Genomic DNA, 26,039 nt, shown 5'->3' on the forward strand with positions numbered 1-26,039 from the left:
CGATACTTTTTAGAAAACAGCCTTGAGCATATAGTTCAGAGATTTTTTAAAGGCTGTTTTCATATCATTAGAAGCAGCCGTGCGGCAGCACGGCCATAGGTCTCGTGTTATTAAAAGAAGTATAAGCTGTATAGTAAAATAAAGGTTTTCTGTGAGAGCGTTTTTTCAATAGAAGTGGAAACGTGCCGATGCTTGTGAGTTAAAGTGTTAAATTGTTGTCAACTTTGACCCTAATTATCTCGGTCAAATCGTGGTAGAAAATTACAAAAAAAATTTGATAAAATAGATCTTTATTTCACTTAAAAAATAAGCCTTCTTTGATCAAAATCTGTGGGAGGGAATTTTTTTTCAATATTTTGACATACTGTCTTAATATATTAGGTTAGATTTTCATCAGGACTTGATCAAGATGAAATTATTCAAAAATTAAATAAATTTAATACTTTTATCTTGATCAAGTCCTGATCCGGACTGGATCAGGCTATCCCTATTAAGGAAAAGATGTAGGTGCCTGATCCAGGCTTGATCAGGATGTGATAGAGTTACTTGAATAGGGATAGCCTTACGATATCCTGATCAGGCCTGGATCAGTGTTCAGGCTATTCTGAAAAAGTTTCTACTCGGGTTGTTAACTTTTTATTTGATTCACAATTTCACGTAATTGTCAGTTTGTATTAAAATTTTCATATACAAATGACTGTTACGCATTGACCTTCAATTGGTTGAAAAATGAATGAATTAATAAATCAAATAAATATATATGACGAAAAAAATTTTGAAAAAAAAATGATCGGATAGACAAGAAGAGAATGGGAGAAGGAAATATCTACAATATATAGAATGACTCGATGTGACACTATCAGTATACGTTTATCAGTTGTGGCCCGACGCCCTCATACACTCCATTATATGCGAAATCGTATCAAACATTACCCACCCTCAAAATACCATCCTCGAACAGTTACAGAACCTATAGACACTCATGTCCTGCATATAATCTATGCTCGGCTGCTCGCCCCCGTTATCCTGATAACATTCACGCAGCGATTATAATTCTGTAATATTACTCAATGCATGTGCAGGACTCACGGATGGACGAATCTGTATATGTATATGTATAATGTATATATTTCATACATATACATATTTTTTTTACTTGCTTGGTCTGGTGACTATCCGATAAACTGAACTTCTATTATGTATATATAAAGAGTTCTTTAAAATGCTATATATTTGAAGGGTTGAACATGTTATTTTCCTTGCCACGCGTATTGTGTGATACTATCATTAAATGTGCTAAAGACCTCAACTGACACGTGTTTTCTTTTTTTTTGTTATTCCCAATATGATTAGTTTTTTTTCATGAATGCTTTAAATAAATTTCAAATGTTTGTCACATGATATATCTCAATAATATCGTTGCCATGGCATGCATACACTGAATATATACTGTTTAAAGTATTGGTAATTTTCCCCTAATTTTCTTATACTGAGTGATACCAAGTTGTTTTGAGGGTTACACGATTATTTTACAAGACAGAAAAATTACAAAAAACTATTTGTTAATAATACAGTTGTTTTACGTAAGCAAAGTCTATGTTATAGTAGTTATTATTAGTTTTTTATTCAAAAATATATTATGATGAGTTTGTTAAATTATTTAAGTATTTTAAACACATACATGGAAGGATAAGAAACAACGATATGGGTCTCGTCGTAACACACTTTTTAATCTGAAATTATGGGATTGTTTCTATATGCTGTAACTAATAAAAAAACGAACTGGACAACAAATTATTGAAAACAAAAGTCTATAGGGTATGTAATAACACTTATATCGTTGGGTCAACATATTATTTTACTATCAGTTAATATAATTAAACTTTGTAATTTCAGATAATTTTTATATACAATTGTTACAAAACTGGTACATACAGTTGAAAAAATGAGGAAGCTTTTAAAATCTTCCATAAGTTGTAATGATGATAAAAAAATAATCTCTATGACTGAGGAGAAGTTCAGTAAAAAATATCGTTTGCATTTTTCAATTAGTAATTTGGATGATTTCAAGAAAATGGATGATCTTATAATAGCAAATGATTCCTTCAAAACAGATATAGTAAGTTATACAAATGCATTTTTTATTTATAAACTATAATAATATTATTTTTTTAGTATCAAGTATTGCTGCAATACACTGAGAAAAAAAACTATTTAATTTTATTATTTCTGGTTACGATGCTCAAAGCATTTTTATCAGAAGAGTTGACAATAAAATATGTTGCAAAAAGACATTCAGATTGCAAATTTGCCATAAATAACACTGCATTTTATATTTATTTGAAAAGTAAGACTTGGTCATTCAATATACTAAAAATATAAATGCACACATATATATACATTGCCAATCTTCCGCATGATTTTAATTTATTAATTCATTACAGAAGTTATTATTAGTGAGCGTTCATCTGTTCAGAAGACAACTTCTGAAAATGAAATATTGTGTGCATTGGGATCTGTTCTTACTAACGCTAAAAATTGGCCTTCATCACTTAAAAAAAAAAATAGCAATGAAGTAATTTATATTCTTTTGGCTTTTTTTGAAACTTTATGTAAGTATTTATTCATCAATTTATTTTATTATTTGCCGAATTCCTATATGTGTAAAAAATTACAAATATGAAAACCATGAGTATTTAGAACAGAAAAATTATTTCAAAGTCAGTTTTCATCCAGAAAATGAACTTATTCTGTGATTATATAATGAATTTATGATTCTATTCTCCTTGAGTGCTCAATTCTTTTGATTTTAAAACGCATATTTGATCTAAAGAACACATATAGTTATACATGGAAAAAGAAGATGGCAAAGTGAGTTTTACTACTTTTTATTATCTCAAGATTATAAAATTATGACTTTCATGAAAATTAAAAATATATTTATTACTTGCAAACCAACATTTCTGTACATCGTTGCTTGATAATATTTTTAGTCAGTTTTTATAAAGAGCTGGAAAGAAAACGATCAGCGTGTAAAATAAAACTTTAGTATAAAATATTGAATTTACAAAAAATAAAAAAACAATTTATCAATTTTATTTGTTGAAATAATATTATTCCAACAAATGAAATTGATAAATTATTCTTCATTTTTTTTAAATTCAATATTTTATATGCTGAAGTTTTATTTATCAATCAATTACTGTTAATATAAGTTGAGTGACATATACCTTTTAATTGCAATATTTTACATTGTACGATGGCTAATTTTCTTATGAATTAAAATTTTAATATTCACATTTATTTTACTTTTAAAATTAACAAATAACAATCAAACAATATTCAAAACAATAATTAAATAAGATTAATACTCTGTCATTTTGTCATTTATCACCACGTTCCTCATTAATTCCCACATCATCATCATGGCCAATGTGGCGGTAATATTTGAATTTTTTATATTATATAATATTATTACGATCGTTACATATGTTAAAACTTCAAACAAAAATTTAAAATAATTCATGTTGGTAATTTAAAAACTGTAACGTATACACCCCTCAGAAATATGAGATAATTTGAAAGAGAGATAAATAAAATTTTGTCAAAAAAAGTAAATCAACTGAAATAATTTTGGAAAAAATTGAAAACAAAATAACATATATATGAATATAACAAAATAAATATTTTGATTCAACTGACATAGCATGACTTTGTGAAATAATTTAAATAAATTGAATTTGTGTCGAGTAAATCTCAGGAGATTGCTATTTCGCAATATACGGACAGGCAATATACTGGCATGTGGCCGTTACCCGTTAGTTGGATCGTCAAACAAGCGACACACTGACATCTCTATTATCACAAATAGCACCAAATTTTCTTTCTCTCTCTCTTTCTAACTATATATCTATATATGTATATACATTTATATAATATATACGAACAGGGTATAAATTCAAACAGTACATCGCAGTCCAAAATGAGAAAGAGATAGAAAATTCAACACATCAGTATACGTCATGTTGAAACGCGTGCCACCAAGATAACAGATCTTCGATAATAATCCTCCCCATCATCATCAACATCATCATCATCTTCTTAACCCCCTATAAGCAAACCTATGTCATATATTCTCAAGAGTATTGTACCATAATATTATTGTATTTATCTTTTTCAACAAATCGCAGTATTCAAAAAAAATAAATTACACAGCATTATTAAGTTATTATGTTGCACAATGTCCATCCAAATTTACTTCAAAAATCTCAAGGACTTTTGGCTGGAAAATCCAAGTTGCACTTGTTAAAAGCCCATAAGAAAAAATAGAGAAAAAATTTCAATAGACTTCCGGTCAACGCAATTTTACAGTACTTTCCATCATTCACTGAAAAAAATAACAATTGGATTATTTTTATTCTACACAATTCTTTCTTTTCCTCGTCAATATACGAAGGCATTTATGTTCATTGTGAAAAATCGTTTATATTCCCACAGGCCCCCACCGACAATTGATGATTGAGAAAAAAAAATAAATAAAATAAAATAAAAATTATGATGAAATAAAAATAATAATAAAAATTTTGGAAGGGAGAGAAACGCGCACTTCGTTACATATATTTTGAGGAGCAAAATTTTTAAATAGTGTTTTTGGGGATGCTGATGATGAAGTGAGAGAGACGAAGGTCAACGGGGTGCCTTAAGATGCTAAGATACGAAAACACCAGGGGTTTACTCTTAATTATAAAGCTTATGAATAATAATTGTCGTGTAGTTGGACCAACATTGTGACTGCATGTTTTCCTCCACGCCCATGTCTATGTTGAACACCACAGGGTCCACCCTTTCTTACAACATTATACACAACCTCCGTGGGACCCGTATATACCTACCTCTTACTCTACATTATATTCAAAACTATTTTTATTTATATATTTAGTCTAGTTTTTTTTTTTCTTTTATTGCCATTGCGATTTGTTTAAGCGCTGTTTTTTTTTTTCTTTTTATTTTATCGTCTTTTTTCTTCTTCGTTATTAACTACGATCGTCGGCAATATATATATATATATTTTTTTTTAAATATAACGATCATTGAATTTTCGCAACATGACTTCTTTTGTATAATATGGTAACTATGTTTCTTATTTTTTTTTCAAACATTGTGATGGTTATCGGAATTTTTTAATGAACATATTTATTTCAGGGTGCAGTCAGTTTTTTCGTGAGAAGAAGGGGTGAAATTATTTTATGCCCGTAAGGTATATATCGAAGCTGAAGAAATATAATAAAATAAAATAAATTAAATAAATGAAAGAACAAAAAATTAAATAGAAATGTAAAATTGAACGAAAAAAAATGTTAACTTGATGCACTGTCAGTATGATTTCTGATGAAGAAAAAATGATGAAAAAAATTTTAAAGAAAGAGAGAGGGGAAATGAAATGCTTTTGTCGTCCAGCGGGAGACTCTTGGTCCCCGGAAATTCAATATTTTGACTATCGAGTTACGATCAATTTTATTTTATTTTCTTTTTACCTTTCTTTTTGTGAATATACCAATTTCATCACATTTTTTATTTCTTTATTTTTACCCCAAGAATTTACGGGAAAGAATTGATTGACTCGGCGGGCGTGCTATTAACGCGATAAATTGATTCTCATATTTTTTTTTTTTTTTTTGACAATGGACATTCAAATTTTTATTTTATATAGATGAGTGACTTGAAAAATCAAAGATTGATTATTTTTTTTTTTTTAATGATTTTTAATTATAATATTTTTCAATTAAAAAATTATTTTTCCGAGTAAAAATTGTGTTTTCTTCGGTCATGTTTAATAATAATGAATAAATTATTTAATGTATATGTATAGGCCAAAGTTGTAGGGTAGAATCGACAATAACTTTTCGACTTGCTTGTCATTTGCAATTTAATTTTATGCAACGCTTGGCACGCCTCTTAGCGTCAAGATATCTTTATAACGTTTATCTAGTTTATTATCATTGTTATTCTTCCTTTTTCTCATGTTCTATATAATTTCAAATCATACAAACTAATTTCAAAATTTAATTTGTTTATTTAAAAGAACTAAAAGTCTTAATTTTAAATTTTATTATTTTAATATATATTTTTTTATTTTTAATCTTGAAAATATCTACTTTTTTTCTCATTTTTTCACTTTTATTTTCACGTATATATACAATTTAGCTGTAAACTCGAAAGACTACGTGTTCTGAAAAAACAATATATTTTCATTTGTTTTTTTTTGTACATATATAAGTACATAATATTTTTTTTTACCTCATACATTCTATACATTGTAATACTATGGTACAAGACATAAGAAAAAAGAAACTATAAGCTGAATGTTTGTTTATTTTCTTCATCGTCATCCACAATAGAATACTAGCATGGTTCAGTGATCTGCACCAGTTCCCTTAACGTCATTGCATTTTCGACTCATCTTCACTCAAAATTCTGCTATAAGAATATGAATTTTTTATGAAACCGTGCCTATGTATACATATCTATATTTGAATTTTTATATTTTTTAGTTTTTTTAGTATCCAAAATTTTTTTTAATTATTATTTATTATTATGATTATCAAATTTTTTTAATAGCAACCTTATAGATATTCAAAATTTTTGAATGTATATATGGCTTGCAGTGACATATATTTTTGCTATTATGAGGCTTATATATGAACAGCTAATTTGTTATAGTGACATAAGCAATTTTTATATATGCTTATATACTTTCTTATTACCATCGATCTATTAAAACTACTCGAGATTATTAGATTTTTTTTTTATAAATATGTTCGTCTTAACCCTCCACAGTGCCTATGCAGTGACCCTTAGAATTATTAACAATTAACTCCTATTAATTATTAACAATTCAGTTGACAGCAAATAAATAATTAGAGCATACAAGCTTTTTCTATTAATTATTTATTTCGAGAACCAGCCACTGTGAAAAATTTCTTCTGAATTTTAGAAGAAAACTTCTTGGCAAAAAATAGTTTGAAATAAAAAAAAAATTATTTATTTTAAATAAAAAATGGTTTGTTTAGAGATACAAAAAATTCTTGTTTTAAATAATAAATTGTTTATAATATTCAGATAGAGTCTTGTTAAAAACGATAAGTGGTTTGCGTCAAGAAGAAAAACTTCTAAACGCAATCCCCACTACTCCTTGACAGAAGCACTATTATGATTATTATATTCCATAAGTTTTCGTTTCAAACGGCAGGGGATTTTTTTCAAGCCGAAAACTTTAAAGTTATGCCACATGACGTTTGACGTAAACGTTGGCTGTTTAAAAAAAATGTCATTTGTTTAAAACGATATACTGTTTGTTTCAAATGAAGGATGACTCAATAAAAACAATAAAAGTAATGAATTAAGAAAATTAAATTTTGTTATAAACAAAAAGGGTTTTTGAAGGAATCAATGTTTGGTTTGATACAAACGGTGTTTTCTTTTAATCAAACTAATATTCTGTTGGAAATGTGAAAAAAAAAAAAATTAAAAATTTAATTTTTTTTTTATATTGAATTATTTATATTGTTATTAACTTTATCCAACTAAGATTGAATTTTTTCCTAAAACTAAACTACCTAAACGGGGATCGAACCGAGATCCTTTGAGGCGGGAGGCGAGCGCGTTATCCGATTGACCGCGAGATCGAATGTAAAATACAAATTTTAATTCTGTCACATAGAGAATTTTGAAATTGCCGGAAATAATAATAATTTTTTTTTTGAATAACAATTCAATTAATTAATTCTAAATTGATTGGTTATATGTAGTTAAAAAATTATTGTATTTAATTTAATTTTTGTGTTTTCATTATTTTTTTTTTTTCACAAAAAATTTTCACAGTGGCGAAATAATAATATTCGTTACAATATATATATTAGACCTGTCCAAAAAAAAAGAATTTTTTTTTTGTACCCTCCTGAGGTCTAAATTTGTTCTTTATGATGACACAAAAAAAAAAATATAAAAATTTTTTTTTTAGGATTTTTTTTGAGCCTGCTCATCGGGTTTTTGTATTTCCCATTTGATTAACACGCGCGCGTATGGCTGTATATCTTTGACTTTGCATAACTCAGTCAGTTTTGATCCTAGAGAGTTGATATTAGTCTCATTTTTTAGCTCATGAAAATAACTTTTCGTTACACTATTAAGAATAATACCCTCAATCTGCATCGTTTTCAGTTCATAAAGATGGCGGTTCTGGTATATAGTAGGGATTAGTGTGTCGATCAAGAAATACACACATTATTTGGGACTGAAACAATGTGTGAATTTCCAAAATAATGTGTGAAGCTCAAAATATCGATAATACAGGGCCCCAAAAGTAGCGACATCGGGCGGACAAAATTAATAATATTATGAATAGTATATGTGTTTGTAAGCTATTCACGTGTCTGTGTGTTGACAAGTTATTTCTTATTTTGTTTTGCTTTGTTGTGTTGCTAAATGTCTTATATATAAATTATTTAATACTTAATTAATAAAAATAAAAAAAGTGTTGATATTTATCATGAATGTCCAATACCCAAAAATTATACCTGAATCCAGTGAATCAGAGAGTGAAAGTGATCAAGATGACAATCAAACATTCAATGAAAATGATATACCAGATGACATTCGTCAACAAGCTGATGCCCTCAGCAAAAATTTGTTACAAGAGAAATCAAATGAATTATTTTATGATAATAATAGTATAATTTCATTTGATTTTCTTTTTTTTTGATTTTTAAAAAACCGGCATAATGGTTAAAATTTAGATAATTTCCAGTTTTGTTTTTTGTTTTGCATTATTAATCATAATTTTTTTTTTCATATTATAATTTTTTTTTTCATCATTAAAATTTTTTTTTTTTTTTTTTTTTTTTTTATGATTTAAAAAAATATGTTTTGACTTGTCAATGTTATTGCCGAAAAAAAAAAAAAACAAAGATAAATAATTTTAATGGATTTATACGAGTTGTTTAGAAGAAAAAGTAATTATTGAAAAATTACTCTGTGCCTTGAGTTTATTATTATGTAAGAGAATTTCATTTATTTTTATAAATAAACATAATTTAGTTTGATATAATAAATTTGAATTATTGTTTGAATTTTTTTTTAGCCCTGTTTGTATTAGATTGATGGTATTAATGCAGTTTTTTTTTTCAACAGTATTAAAATTGTTGTTTTTTTTTTTTTTAAAAATACTTTTTATTATAATCATATTAATTATTTCTTTTTTTTTAATTCTGGGGGGGGTTTCACCCCCCCACGAGGGCTCCGCCCTTCGAACCCGCCAGGGCTGCTCGCCCTGGACCTAGCCAGGGATTGCACCCCTGGGCCCGCTTTGGGGCCCTACATATATTGTGATGGTTATTTATTGCGTGGTATTTTTTTTAATTTTTGTAAAGAAAAATAGCGTATGCACCTCGTGCGATGTAGGTGATTCCACGGATTCCACACTCACATGAAGAGATTTCACTCAGTACAGGAAAGGAGAGCTCGTAGATTCTCAGCTCAGGGGAATCCACTCGCTACCCCCTCTCCTGTACTTCGTTCATCTCTCCATGCTCGTGCGTGAATCACCTACTGTTCGCACTCGATACATAATATACTATTATGTTACAAGGGCAGTGGGAATAATGTGTGAATTTCCAAAGCGTAAGAGGGGTAGTGCGCTTTTTGGAAATTCACACATTATTACCACTGTTCCTAGTAACATAATAGTATATAGTTACAAGTGCCCACTCTAGAGCTTCTCACGAATTTGGAGGGCAAGCACAAGCTGGCGAGTGTTTCCCTCCAAATGAAGTTTGAAGGGTTTCTGATTAAGCACATGTGGGAACCATATTTTATGTTACTAGGACAGTGGAATACTGAAATCTAAAGCGCACTACCTCTTGCGCTTTGGAAATTCACACATTGTTCCTACTGCCCTTGTAACATAAAATATAGTTCGTTACATGTGCCCAATCAGAGAGTCCGCTCTCTGAGTGGGCACTTGTAACGAAATATACTATTAAAATGTCACTGTACATTTTTTTTGTACTGTTAATAGTTTTGTTTCAAGAAGACCTCAAAAACCATGACTTTATAGGTATATGCAATTTAACTTGTAAACGTATTTTATTAATATTATTAGTAGGATAAGTATTATTATTCGAAAGTATAAAATTGTTGAGCTTGATAAAGAAAAAAATTTTTATGTTAAATAAAATATGTTTAGCAGTTAAATTGCAAATCATGATTTTCAAGCTTTTTTTGAGACGAAAAAAAAAAAACAGTACAAAAAAAATGTACAGTGACAATTTGAAGGTATTTTCGTAAGCTACAAAATAAGATTAATATCAACTTTCTAGGATTAAAACTGACTGAGTTATGCAAAGTCAAAGATATACAGCCATACGCGCGCGTGTTAATCAAATGGGAATTACAAAAACCCGATGAGCAGGCTCAAAAACTTAAAAAATTTTTTATTTTTTAAAGTCATCATAAAGAACAAATTTAGACCTTAGGAGGGTACAAAAAAAAAAATTCTTTTTTTTTGGACAGGTCTAATATATACCTACACTGAGAAAAAAAAACCACAAAAATTGTTGTGAGAGCACAACAAACTAGAGGCGAAATCCTATCCTGTCGCTTTTTGTTGTGCTGCAACAAAAATTGTTCTATCGTTAAACAAAATTTGTTGTGCTACAACAAATTTTATTGTATCGTTGAACAAATTTTATTTAGCTGCACAACAATTTTACCTCACAATAATATTTGTTGTGTTGCTTAATAATATTTGTTCGGCTGCTCAATAAATATTGTCCAGTTTCGGCAAATATTACCGTGCTGCACAATTTGATTTTTGTGTTATCGGTAAGACTCGGTCTTGTTCGTGTGCTCTATATCTACATGGCAATGTGGAATTTACTAAAGTCAGTCTAAGTTGAGATCAGCTGGTGTGACTGACGTTTTAAAAATAAATTAATTAATCCCAAGATGTCAAGTTTTAATAACATTTTAATCATTGAATTATAAACTAAAATATTTGTGAGCAACTAGATAAATAACCAAACTTGATATTTAACAAATCACATCAACAATAAAGTATGAAATTATATGAAAATGACAAACATAACCTGCATCTGTCATTTTAATGCAGAGATTTTTTATTTTAATCTTTAATAATTATAAATATGAAAAATAAATCAAAGCATTAATTTGAATTAATTTGTTCCTTAATTGTTTTCCTTCTTCTTTTTAATTATCATAATGAAAATTTATTTCGTAATTTTGAAAAAAAAAAAATTTAATATGGTTTTAGAATTTTTGTTATGTGGAATAATAAAAATTATTAAACTAAATAATAAAAATTATTAAACCGACAGAACAAATATTATAGAGTTTCAACTTCGCCTCTACTTTGTTGTGCGGCACGACAATTTTTGTCCTGTTTTCTCAACAATATTTGTCGTTTTTTTTTCTCCGTGTATATTTTTTTTAAATACAAACTTGTAAAATTTATGAATATATGAAAACATTTGAATTCGTTCTGATTTGTTTTTAGGGAATTTTAATTTCCTATTGTTTTCGCTTTTCAGCGGGCCCCCCCCCCCCCCCCGAAAATTTTCTAAGTCCCTTAATCTAAATACGATAAATATGGGGAACATCATTAACTATGAAGGAAAATATCGAAAAATCACTGAATATAAAGAAAAAAAACGATAAATATAGGAAAATATCAGGGAAATATCAGTAAATATGAAGGAAAAATGACTGAATATAAAGAAAAATACGATACATATGGGAAAATATCAGTAAATGTAAAGAAAAATGTAGAAAAAAATAGGAAAATATCGAAGAAAAATCAGTGAATATAAAGAAAAAAACGATAAATATAGGAAAATATCAGCAAATATGAAGAAAAAGTCGCTGAATATAAAGAAAAACCGATGAATATAGAAAAATATCAGGAAATCTGAAGAAAAAAGCGCTGAATATAAAGACAACTCCGATAATTATGGGAAAATATCAGGGAAATATCAGTAAATATCAATAAAAACTTGCTCAATACAAAGAAAAATAGAATAAATATGGGAAATACAAGTAAATATGTAGGAAAAATCACTGAATATGAAGAAAAGTACGATACATATGGAAAAATATCAGTAAATGTAAAGAAAAATGTAGAAAAAAATAGAAAAATATCAAAGGAAAATCAGGGAATAGAAAGACAAAACGTTGAATATGGGGAAATATCAGTAAATATAAAGGAAAAATTACTAAATATAAAGAAAAAATCGCTGAATATAAAGAAAAGTCCGATAATTATCAGAAAATATCAGGGAAATATCAGTAAATATCAAGGAAAACTCACTGAATATAAAGAAAAATACGATAAATATGGAAATTATTAGTAAATATGAAAGAAAAATCACTGAATATAACGAAAAATATGATAAATATGGAAAAATATGAAAGAAAAAAACCACTAAATATATATAAAAAAAATATGATTTCAATTATGTCCCTCTTAATATGCGAATGGGAATCTAAGAGAAATTATCAAATAAATCACAAAAAAAAACACTCGAGATTGTTGTTTACTATATAATAATAAAAATTATATATTAAAAATTATATTATACATTGTATAATTATTAAAAAAATAGCCTTTTCTTTGGCCTCTTAAAAATGGCCTTTTTTTTGGCTTCTTAAAAATGGCCTTTTAAAAAAAGCCTTATTTTTTGAGGGAAGAGACCTTAAGAGAACATAAGACCTTTTTTAAGAGGTCAAAAAAAGTAAGGCCTTTTTCAAAAGGCCATTTTTTGAGGTCATTTTTCCGATGTACGAGGTTCAGATCGTCTTCTTTTCTAACTATATTTCACCATGTTGCCATGGTATTTTCGGCGATCTGAAATAACAGACGAACTTCCCGAGCCTGTCTATTATATATAACATTTTATTTATTTGTGATTGTTATTCGAAAAAATTTAGTTATTGAAGAGCAGCAAATTTCTCGTATCAAATCATAAATTTACTTAATCTATATACCTATAAAAATTCGTTCTATGACTAGAAAATTTTTCTTTCGTCGAAGAAAAACGCAAAAAACTATATAAAAGCTTGATTTTTTAGGATAATTATTGGTAATGAAAAAAAAATTTCCAAATCCGAGGGTATTTATTTTATCACGATTGAAATTTATGTTCAAGTTTCTTTTTTCTTTTTGAAAACAATTCGTCTTATATTAATCTTTTTTTTTTTTTTCGTTTCCAAACACTGATGTTATAAGGTGAATGTCCCTGTTGTGGAACGCTTAACAAACTGATCTCGTGTTTTATTCGTTTTTAAAAATTCCTATCAGTAAATTTCCATATTTTTTTTCCCTTAGCTAGTATCAGTGCCGTAACAAGGAATTTTTGCGCCCTGGGCAAAATTATATTTTGCGCCCTATTTTTATCGATATAATATATAAAAAAGAAATCATTTGTTAGGTGTATTTAACAATAATATATATAACAAGCAAAACCGCCAGAATATACTGAAATTATTTTATTTTTTAAATATAAATTGTTGTGGATTTTAATATAGAAGACAAAATATTTTAAAAGTGATACCTATAGATGAAGAATAGATCATTAAAAAATCAAAACAGTTTTTGTCTTCTGGCGTTGTCGCTGAAAATTCATCTATGATGTCATCGAAGTCTATTGAAGATACAATCAATTTGGCACAATGATTCTGTATTTAGAAACCATTGCAAAGAAATTGATCTAGATAATGAAATAATTTATTTGTTACATCCAATCTTTAGCAACAGTCACCAATAGCTTTTTGATTAATTAATTATGGAAAATGTATCTAGGGAAAGAATGTAACAAAATATATTAATTCCTAGTCTAAATTAATTCCTTAGCAATATCTCTTATTATAAATTGAAATTATTGTCTAAATTAGCTAAAGAATTCACTTAGACTAGGAAATAATATATTTGGTGATACATCCTTTCCTCAGCAATATTTGGCAATAGCTTTTTTATTAATTAATTATGGCAAATGTTGCTAAGAAAAGGATGTGACCAAATAAATAAATTCGTAATCTGAATTAATTTCAGCCATTTGCCATAATCATCTCCAATTTATGTCAATTAAAAAGGATAGGCAAACCTTGGCATATATAGTCAATACAAGCTGAATAAAAATCGGTCCATGTTAACCTGCGTTTCTGGTTAAGTGGGTTATAGTAATGATGTTAGTGATAGGTAGAATTAGTAGAATTTCGTATAGAGGATCGTGTTCTTGCCGTTGTCAGAAGAAACAAAAAATTTCAATTCAAATTATTATATATTTTTATTATTTTACGCTCTTTTTTGCATTTTAATATTGTTTTAGCACGATTGTCTCTAAAATGACAAATGACAATAATGAGGACGATTAACTTCAAAATTTAGAAAGACAATCATGTTTATGTAATATCTGAATGATCATAAATGACAGTAGTCAATTTCTTTCCTGAAAATATAATTTTTTTCTTAATTGTTTAAAAAAGAATATTTTTTTTCTTGTGACGCGCTTCTAAGTGCGCCCCTCTTTACACTGCGCCCGGGGCAGTTGCCCCTCTATAGAATATAATTAACATATGTTAATTTTTTTTTCATTAAATAATAATTAAAAACACATAAATTAATTTTTTTTAAATAATTCATTTATGTCCCTGTTGTGGAACGCCAAATTTTAATTTGTCCCAGATGTTGACATCTCAAAGACCCATGTTATGGACAGGCAAAAGTAAAATAGTATTAGTATCAAATATTTTTTATGCATACTAATACATACAAAGAAAATTGAAAACAACTAAATATTTTAGGTTAAACACATAATTATTGACACCTGGACAAGGCTGAATTTGTGTCCCAGTTATTGGACTATACATTAATAAATATTAATATATATTTTAAAAAAAAAATAATTATTTAAATGAATAAAGCATACTTTTATTTATAATATGAAACTAATTAAATAATTTTTTTCCACTTGCATATTGAAACATTCAACCTTAAACGTTGACTCACCTACCTATGACATAAGAATTGCACAAAATTCCACAAAATTATGCTTGGAAGCGAGCACCAATTTTTATCAAAATAATTAAAATATTTATAATAATAAAATGTTACTGATTTCGACTCTGAGTGTTGAAGAATTAATTAAATTATCGATAATGAGTATTGCAAAAACGATTTGTTGAGTAGAGAATAAGTTATTAATTTTTTTACATGGAAAAAAAGAGAAATGACGAACAATAGGTACAGTGTCCACAACAGGGACATTCACCTTATATAACTATAGTTTATGAAAATTATATTTATTAGACAAAATATGCTGACGGCTGATATTGCTGAGATGCACTGAGAAAATTTTCAGATAATTCTTCACTTCTGAAGAACAGAAGAAAGTCAAACTACCTAAAAAATCTGAACTCAATCTGAAATAAGTGAATATTTTTTAATTTAATTTAAATTTTTTTTAAACCTTTAATTATTTGAATCATACAAAATTAGATTGTTTCAAACAATAACTTGATCCCTAAAAAACTTTTATTTTTTGTAAGAAGAATCAATTTTTTTTATTTAATGTTAATAAGTATTATTTATATATGCGTATAATACTATTTATCATTACATCATTTGGGCAATAATATATCAATGGAAACAAATGACACAATTCACCTGTTAAAATTTTTGCCGCGCAAGGTTTTTTTTTCGACCTGAGGAAAATCCTAAGCATGAAAATATTGTCTTCATAATTCAAGTGGTGATATTTTCGGTCAAGTGAATTAGTCCTGAATCCGAACAATTTTTGTAAAATATTATGTAATTCAAGAAAAAAAAATTTCAGTCATAGTCTATAGACCAAATTTTTATCAGTGGGTCCTAAACAATTCTTGATAGAACTATGACAATAACGTCTTGAGCAACATATTATTTAATCATAATCCAAAAAACTTCTAAAATCTCATGATTCCAGACTTTTTCTTCAAGAAACAAATATCTATTCGCAGTCATTGTCTTGAATATAGTTCGAAACAAAGAATTTTTTTTTTCGACGCTAATTTTTATGTTATACTTGTGAATTCTAATGGTTAAATAAAATTACAGTAATAATAATCGGTTATAATTCAAACATATGTTAAGTTTAAATTCAAAATGATTTAAGTTTCATATCAATTTTTGTGATATAATTAGTTTTAAAAGAAACAGAAAATATTAATTAACCTCTTATATACATGTGAAACCATGTTATCAGATATTTCAAATGCAGATGAGTACAAAGTTTTGAATATGCATATATATTTATAAAGAAAGTAAGTATATATATAAGTTCAAGATATATTTGTGAAATATATATATCTATATATATATATATATATATATTTGCGCAAACCTCGAGCAAGATTGGTATATACACTGTTAAAAATGTCAGTCCGAAGTTTACTGTACAGGAGCAGTTGTACAAGTATATGTATACTAACCCTTTTTCTGTACATGGTAAAGAAAATCATTTCCACTTAATAGGTACTCTTCTTCAGACACGCTGATTTTACTGCACAGTACGGAAACCATTTACCATTGTACTGGTAATTTCGAGTAAAATGCAAAAATTTGATGCATGGGACTGCATTTCCAAAACTTTTGAGCGTTTACATAACACTTTTGCATTACAGTAAATTAAATGGAAATGACTCTAAGGGGACTCGAACCAATATGCCAACTATCGAACTGATTCTAAAACCGAGCGCTTCACCGCTGCACCATCAAAGTGACTGTAAAAAATGAAGATTTTTTATTGAGAGATTATGGAAACTTATGTCTTAGATTAAAATTACTGTACAGTATTGAAATGGTTTTCTAGTACTGTGCATTAAAATCCTAGCATCTACTGAAAATTATATATATGCATGATTTTAAAATTATATACCCAAACTTGAAATTTTTACGTTCAGTAATAGAATTTTAGTGCATAACGTACTTTTAAAAATGAAATTCAGCGCTTTTCTAAAATGTACAGTAAATAGTAATACACATAATATTTCAAATTTACACTACAGTAGTGAAGAAAGTAACTGAGAAAAAAATACAATTTTTACTATGCTAGCAGGGTAATCGTCGGTAAAAACCGATTTGGGGTTTTTCTCATGTTCTGATATATGAAAATTATTGTTTAGATTATATAACTACTTTTGCTAATTGCGTACCCTGTGATATGCTTGTGGTATATTTATTGGTATACAAAAATACGATAAGCTGAATAAAATTTATCAAGACAGTTTTGATTCTAAATAAAATACTGAGCTTTGATAATTTTATTGTGCCGAACACTCAAACCATTACTCGCGCATGGTAAAATCAACCTTCGGTAAATCTTGCGTCTTCATAATTATCGTGTCAAAATTTTTGTTATTTTTATTGTGAGACGCACATTTTAGGTATTTTGTGTCCTAACGGCCTAACGGCTCCGTAATTAGCGTTATAATTATTGATATATTAATTTAAGGAATAAAAAGTGTTATTCAGAAAAATTACTTAATTTACCTGAGTACTTTTACTCGCTATTAATTATTTGGTATACCTACAGTGAAACGGATGTGAACATAATTTGTGTGCAGTTTTCATTTTGTTTATCGTGAATTTGATAGCGCAGTGAAGATATGGTCTGAATTTTTATATTATAAATATATATTTTAATGGAAACCTCCACAATATTATTTTTATAAATGTTAAAAATTGTCAGTCCGTAGTTTTTAAAATGAACACCACCGGAGTACATGAAGCTGGATTGAAAAATTTTGTCGTGAAAAAATCTCTAGATTTTGAATAAAAATATAATTCAGGTTAACATATTTACCCAAGTACCAAATATGAATTATTGTTGTACTGGACATTTAAAAAATGTAAATTTAAAATAAAAATTTATTTTATATCGTTATTTAATTTCCTTTTATTTATTTTTTTACAATATTTAAAAAAGATAATATATTTGGAATTTTATTAATCAAACAATAAAAATTGTTGGTAATACATCAAACTTTACTTATCGACACTATATTTTTTAGTGTGTATAGATAGTTAAAATTACTGTGCTTGGCATGGTAATTTTTGTCCAGCCGAAATACAAAAATTGAAAATTACGGCACTGAAGGGTTTAAAATTATTGTTCCCACTTGTAATATATGTTAAACTTACAAAAATACCCGGCCTTTACTAATGTTAGCTGCAGTAATTTTATTGATTTTAGTTGTAAAATTCATATTTTTTTCTCAGTGTGATGTAAATTTACATTAAAATTCTATTTTTTTCACTGTAAATTTACAGTATTGTGCATGAATGGTAGTTTACAGCACAAAAAATGTAATTTTACATCAAAATGTACACGAAACATGTTGGAAATTTCCGTTTATTTTTAACAGTGTAAGCAAGTTAAGTTTATACTTGCACGTACAAGATGATTTTCTGTCTTTGTCAATATTAAGTTTGGTAGCTTATATGCCTCTTTCTTGTTCTACAGAAACCCCTCGGAACATTCAAGTTTAACTCAAGGGAAACGGCACTTAAATAACACGACTTTGAATTTATAGTTATACTTTTATGAAATAATGTTAGTATGCGGATATTAAGGCGGACACACTGGATAAGGATTTTAAAACAAAAGTCAGCAAAATAAAAAAAAAAAAGTAGCATCTTTGGCTGTACGCCATCCGGTAAATTCACTATTCCTATATATACTTTTTTTTTATCATAATTCATATACTTAACATTCAAAACCTCTTGAATGTTTGAAAAACATTTCCTTGTTTTTTTATATCAAATATTTTACCTATGAAATTGAATTATTTTTATATGTAAAAATTTCAAAAATTATATATTTGTGAATTTTATTCATTTTTTTTTATTCAAAATCAATAAGTAATAATGTTTTTCTAAATTTGCGAAAATTATTTTTATAATCTTTTGTAATTACTCGACATTTTGAAAGATTGGTCAATAGCTGGATTGACAAAAAAATTGACTCAAAGGAAATTTCAAAGAAATTAAATTAACATATATGCGGTGTTATTGTTGTACAATAACCGGGAAACGGTAAATTCAGATTTACCAGATGTGATCAGGCACACATCCCATTTATTGTTGCAATTTTTGAAAAAATTAAAACTATTTTTAGTTTCTATAATATAAAATGTTAATAAATTTATCCCAATGTAATATTAGTTTTTGTTGAAAAGTTTTAAGTTTAGAATTCTGAATTTTTCGTTATTATTATTTTTTTTTTTTTAAAGATTCGGGTGATGAATCTCATGGATCACTTGAACAAACTTTCAGTGGATCTACATTTCAGTTGATGGATTAAAAAAAAATTATGTTTTATCTCTCATGAACGAATGTGAAGTATGAAAATAAAATGTAATGCAAACTTGATTTCACAATCTTGTGTGACCTGCAGCATGAACCGAAGTTTGCAAGAAGTTTGGTGATATAATATTTTTGTTTTAAAATAAGCCTGAGATATCTTTGTTGAATATAACATATTTAAAAAACGTCAATTTACTAATTATGATTGTAAATTTAAATGATGAATATGGCACGCAGTAATGACATCAATATATATAAAAAGTCTGGTTATAACGCAATAATCGATAAAAAAAACTGATGACTGTATATATATAATTTCAAGTTTTTTTTTAAATTATAATTTATATTCAAATAATCATCGAATAATAAAATACATGTATCAATATGATAGCTCCATGTTTTGTTGAATATTCATTGTTAACATTATAATAAATGTTTCATAATTATAATTAATCTTTGATGAAATCAATTATACAATTATACATGTATAAAAAAACAAATGTTAAATGTATTATAAAAAAATGTTAAAATTCAGGTATTTCACAAAAAAATGGTCCAATAAAAGTACAAGTACAACCAACGTCGTTTAGTTTTCCAGTTTTGTAAAGAGTTGCGCAATTTTGAACACCACCTCCATCTCCGTTGTTTGGTTGGCTATCAGCCCATTCACTGTAACCAGCTTTGTAAATTAAATCACCAAAAATTGTAACCCAGTCATCGCTTGAATAAAAATTGTGTATTCCAACATATGCTTGGTCTTGATTGGTTTTTGTTCTAGCATAAATACCCAGTAATACCTTGAATGTCAAACATTATAAATTAATCAATATATTTATGCATTCATTACACTTTTACATTCATTTATATATACTAAACATTAGGTTTTAACTTGATGGCATTAATTACATGACAGATAATAATCAAAATAATCATCAACATTTTTTTGGACAACAAAATACAAAAAAGAAATACGTAAGTGACGACGACGTCATCTTCGACTCCGAGCCATTTCGACTCGAGCCATTTTAGCCCCGCTGACCATCTGTTCAGCAATTCAAAAATCGTCATTTTCGACTCCGAAAATTTTCAAAATATTATCATTGTTATTAAAATACTATCAAGTCTGCAAATGTTATGACTTCGAAAGTCCCACGAAATATATATCACAATGTTCTCAACGTCGTAAAAGTCTCCAAAGTTTTTGAGACATTTATTCTACCTGTCATTTATAAAAGTCACGTCAATTATATACATGAGTAAAACCATCATCAGGTAAACAAGCACCCTTATAGAATAAAAAAGTCATTCTCGGGTAGCTAAGGAAAAGATGATGTCCACGTCACTATTTGTTTTTTGAATTTAGTTTTATTAATTTAATGCTTTTGATATCAGGAGAAATAATTATTTATGCGGACTCATCAATATCTCATTCACATTTTTTTGAAATTTAGTATCTTAAAAATTTTTGAATATCTTTATAAATCAGTTACATTTTTTTTTCCGTCAGAATATAAACAATGATATTTCAACTCAATGATAATGAAAACAAAAAATAGTGTGTATGTTAACAATTACTTACTCGTTCCTCAGCAAATGAGTTGATAATAGCAAGATGACCACCTTCTTCAATGCATATTTTTCTTGCATCATTGAATCTGGCGTTCTTCGAATGTAATTTGTGGTATTCGATACCTGGTGTATAACTGTAATCGTCTCTTTTTGATAAATATTTATTGGAACATTTTCCTGTACGAGTCATATTTTGAGGATCAAATTCTTTTGTTGATATACAAACTGTTGTACTTTCTCCATTGGTATTCTCAATTGGAATTGCAGTGACCACCATCAGCTGGGATAAAAAAATTTAAAAAAACATTATGTGTATATTTTGTTAAAATTTTTAGTGTGAACAGTTTCAAAGCTCAATAGCAAATGTGGGGTACCAAAAGAAATATTCAATACAAAAATCTAGAGGGGAGATGAATATTAATCACAAATATTCCACAATCATAAATCAAGGAAAGATGTATTTGTGTTATACTTCTAAACCAACGTCCGAAAATCTTTGAATGTTGTAATCATCACATGAACCCATAGTTCATACAAAGAGTGATATAATTTTTTTGTGGGTAATTCAAGATAAGGCTAATCGTTAACGAAATTTATCATTCATAATAAATTATCATGATAAAATTTTCAGAAATACAAAGTGTTATTGAATTAATATTTTAGCCCTGACTTTTTTTTTTTTGACAAATGTTAAATATCAAACAATCAAAAATCTGCCCGTACTCCGTAGTGAAATTGCCCGTAGTGAAATTGACATAAATGAAAAGTGTTTTGATATATATATATATATATATAAATCACAAAACAACTATTTTGGAGTGCTTAAAGGATTCACCTCGAGTTTTCACTATAAATATGAAAAACTCGATTTTTAGTACGTGAGTTTTTCTTAAGACATTTTCAATATTTTTTCCATTCGAAGGTTGATGATAACAATATTCAATAAATCGCTAAGTATTTATACTTTTTATAAATGTTATCTTTTTAAAAAAAAGGAAAAAAGTAGCCATATTTACTTTATTTATTATTTCAATTAAATTATTTCTTTTACATCTTCGCTGTTTGAATCATGCATACTATAATATGTACTAAAAAAAGAGAGATAGTTATACAAGTATTGTAAGTTAGAAAAAAATAAATGTTTAATATTACATTTTACTCGTTTATACATAGCTAGATTTTTGTTTTACTCAAGTAATTAATTTCGATATAGATGCCCAGATAACCAATTTCCGGTAGATTACTGGAAATTACTGGTAGCTAAATACGAAAATTACCGGTAACTAAATACGAAAATTTCCAGAAATTTACTGGTAATTCTTGTGGCAACTGCTACCAGTAATCGACTAATAATTTCCGGTAATCATCATAGTAGTCTCTACCAATAATCTACCAGTAATTTTCCAATAATATTTGTGGTAAATGTTTACCAGTAATCTACCAGTAATTTTCTGATAATCTTTGTGGTAAACGTTTACCAGTAATCTACCAGTAATTTTCTGATAATCTTTGTGGTAAATGTTTACCAGTAATGTACCAGTAATTTACCAATAATATTTGTGGCAAGGAATCAAGGTTGCCAAAGAATTATATTTTAAGCAACATTATTTTCTTGAAACATATTTCTTTGGTCACATTAATTCCTTAGCTACATCTTTTTCTTAGCTACTGCTTTTCCTTGGACAATAGTATTTAAAAAAAATAAATAAAAACGTCCAAGGAAAAGCAGTAGCTAAGAAAAAGATGTAGCTAAGGAATTAATGTGACCAAAGGATTATATTTTAAGCAACATTATTTTCTTGAAACATATTTCTTTGGTCACATTAATTCCTTAGCTACATCTTTTCCTTGGACAATAGTTTTTTTAAAAAATAAATTGACATTTATTTTATCCATAAAATAAATAGAAATGTCCAAGGAAAAGCAGTAGCTAAGAAAAAGATGTAGCTAAGGAATTAATGTGATCAAAGGATTATATTTTAAGCAACATTATTTTCTTGAAACATATTTCTTTGGTCACATTAATTTTACATCTCAGTTCAGCCTGCTTTTCCTTGGACATTAGTATTAAAAAAATAAATTTACATGTATTTTATTTATAAAATAAATTAAAATGTCCAAGAAAAGCAGTAGCTAAGAAAAGAGTTAAGGAATTAATGTGACCAAAGAATTATATTTGCAGCATTATTTTCTTGAAACATATTTCTTTGGTCACATTACCCTTAGTTACATCTTTTTTTAGCTACTGCTTTCCTTGGACAATAGTATTTTAATAACAAATTTTACATGTATTTTATCGATAAAATAAATGAAAATGTCCAAGGAAAAGCAGTAGCTAAGAGAGAAGATGTATAGGATTAGGTTGCCAAAGAATTATATTTTCAGCAAAATTATTATCTTCGAACATGATTTTTTGGCAACCTTAATTCCTTAGCTACATTTTTTTCTTAGCTACTGCTTTTTCTTGGACATTTGTATTTTTAAAAATATATTTACTGAAATAATGTTCCTAAAATATAATCCTTTGGCAACCTTATTTAGTTAGTTACTTTTTTTCCTTAGCTACTGCTTATCTTGACATTTATTTTATTTTATCGATAAAATACATGTAAATTTTTTTTAAATGCATATCCATGAACAGCAGTAGCTAAGGAAAATGTGTAGCTAAAGAATATTTTTATGTATACATTATATTAATTATTAACTGATTCCAGAAATTTTTATAGAAATAGAAAAATTTATAAAAAAGATTTATTTATTCAATTTCGTAAAATAAATATAATATTGATTACTCGATATGCTGATTTTTTTTCGGAAATACGAGCTTGATAAATATTATATGTTTCGGACTTTTTTTTCTTTCTTCATTATACGCAAAGTGGAAAATCAAGATGAGCAACAAAAAAAATATGTTCGAAAAATATAATTTGATAAAGATTCCAAGATCTGGATCTGGAAACCTTTATCATTTTAGCTGCAATGATTACCGGAAAATTACTGGTAGATTACTGGTAAACATATGCCACAGAGATTATCAGAAAATTACTGGTAGATAACTGGTAATTATTTACCACAAAGATTACTGGAAAATTACTGGTAGATTACTGATAATATTTTTGGTACATGTTTACCAGTAATCTACCAGTAATTTTCCAATAATATTTGTGGTAAATGTTTACCAGTAATCTACCAGTAATTTTCCGTTTACCATGTTTACAATTTACAGTTTACAATAATTTTTTTTAATAAAGAAAATATGAGCTGCGTGAACATGGCCCGCATAAGTCTTAGAAAAATTATCTAGGATACTCATTAGAATTTGTACTTCAAAATTAAAGGGTTGAGAAAGGGTAAAAAACCGACTTTCTCTCTAGATGACTTAAAAAATTCATTTCATCAGGGTCTTTGGTCGATTTTTGAGTTTAATACATTACATGTAAATTACTGTAATTTATGTAATCTTCGTAATTTACATATGACGCCATTTTGAAAGCCTTTTTTTTCAATGAAAAGCAAGCTGTCCCTTGGCGTTGACATAGTATTTAAATTTAATTAAATTTATTAAATTAAATTAATTTAATTTATATAAAACTAAATGAATTGTGTAGTAATCTTCATTGACCCCTTAGACATTTGCTAGAATAAATCGAAATATTATTGGCAAAAGTTGCTGAGGAAAGGATGTAACCAAATAAATTAGGTCATAGTTTAGATTGATTGCTTAGCAATATTTTCTATAATGAATTAAAATTATTGAGTCATATCGCTGAGGAATTAATTTAGACTACGAATTAAATTATTTGGTTACATCCTTTCCTTAGAAACACTTGCCATAATTAATTTATTAAAACGCTATTAGTAAATATTGCTAAGGAAAGCATGGAACCAAATGAATTAATTCTTAGTCTAGATTAGTTTCTCAGCCATTCAGCACAGTAATTTTAATTGAATATAATAAATATTGCTAAGCAATTATTCTAGACTACGAATTAATTGATTTGGTTACATCCTTTCCTTAGATACATTCGCAAATAGCTTTTTTATTGATTAATTCAATAATTAAGTAATTATGTCAAATGTTGCTAAGGAAAGGATCTAACCAAATAAATTAATTGTTAATCTTTATAAATTTCATAGCTATATTTGCCACAATAAATGAAAATTATTGTGTCAAATGGCTGAGGCTAGAAATTAATTCATTTAGCTACATCCTTTTCTCATATACATTTGCCATAATTAATAAATTGAATAACTATTAGCAAATGTATGTAAGGATAAGATGTGCCCAAATAAATTAACTCGTAGTCTCAATAAATTTCTCAGCTATTTGCCACAATTATTTAAATTTTTCATAGCAAATATAGCTAAGGAATTGATGAATGTTACTTATTAATTTATTTAGTTACATCCTTTCCTTAGCTATTTTCGCCACAATAAATCAAAAAGATATCGGCAAGTGCCAAAAAGATGTAGCCAAATGAATTATTTATTAATCTTTATTAATTCCCCAGCTATTTTTGCCATAAAAAATTCAAATAACTGTGGCAAATGGCTGAGGAACTAATTTAAATTACGAAATAATTTATTTGGCTACATCCTTTCCTCAGCAACATTTGCTAATAGCTTTTTAATAAATTAATTATGGCAAATGTTCCTAAGATTAATTTCTCAGCCATTCGCCAAAATAAATTAAAAAATGTCGAATTTGTCGAGTTTCTGACGTGGAGTCAAGGTTTCGTGGTTGCTGTAAGATGGCGCAGTGAACTTTGTGTAAGATACTTTATGTAAGGAACCATGTCGTGTAAATTACTGTAACTTACATGGTATATTACAGATGTAATTTACACTGTAAATTAAAAACCCATCACTGTCGCCGATATATTATTATCGGTCTTTTTTCAACTATCGCACATCCTTAGGCCCCCTGCTGGCAACAAACAAAAACATCAAACATAATAATAGCTCAAATAGCTATTTCCACCGATTTTATTTAACGATTTCACGATCGCTCGCGGGTATTTTTTTTAGGGATTGTTTCAGTGGAAAAATACCTTGC

General features: G+C 27.6%; 1 protein-coding gene across 1 annotated transcript; it reads right to left on the minus strand.

Moving 5' to 3' along the window:
* Positions 1-19,817: 19,817 nt before the first annotated feature.
* Positions 19,818-22,093, minus strand: LOC122859999 (hemolymph lipopolysaccharide-binding protein-like). The gene is made up of 3 exons (XM_044163638.1): positions 22,000-22,093; positions 20,994-21,263; positions 19,818-20,211 (listed from the first exon to the last, which is right to left on the minus strand). The coding sequence occupies exons 2-3, from the start codon at positions 21,258-21,260 to the stop codon at positions 19,939-19,941; spliced, it is 540 nt and encodes a 179-aa protein (XP_044019573.1). The 5' UTR covers positions 21,261-21,263; positions 22,000-22,093; the 3' UTR covers positions 19,818-19,938.
* Positions 22,094-26,039: the final 3,946 nt, after the last annotated feature.

Source organism: Aphidius gifuensis, unplaced genomic scaffold, assembly GCF_014905175.1.
Source record: "Aphidius gifuensis isolate YNYX2018 unplaced genomic scaffold, ASM1490517v1 Contig11, whole genome shotgun sequence".
In the NCBI taxonomy this organism is placed as follows: domain Eukaryota; kingdom Metazoa; phylum Arthropoda; class Insecta; order Hymenoptera; family Braconidae; genus Aphidius; species Aphidius gifuensis.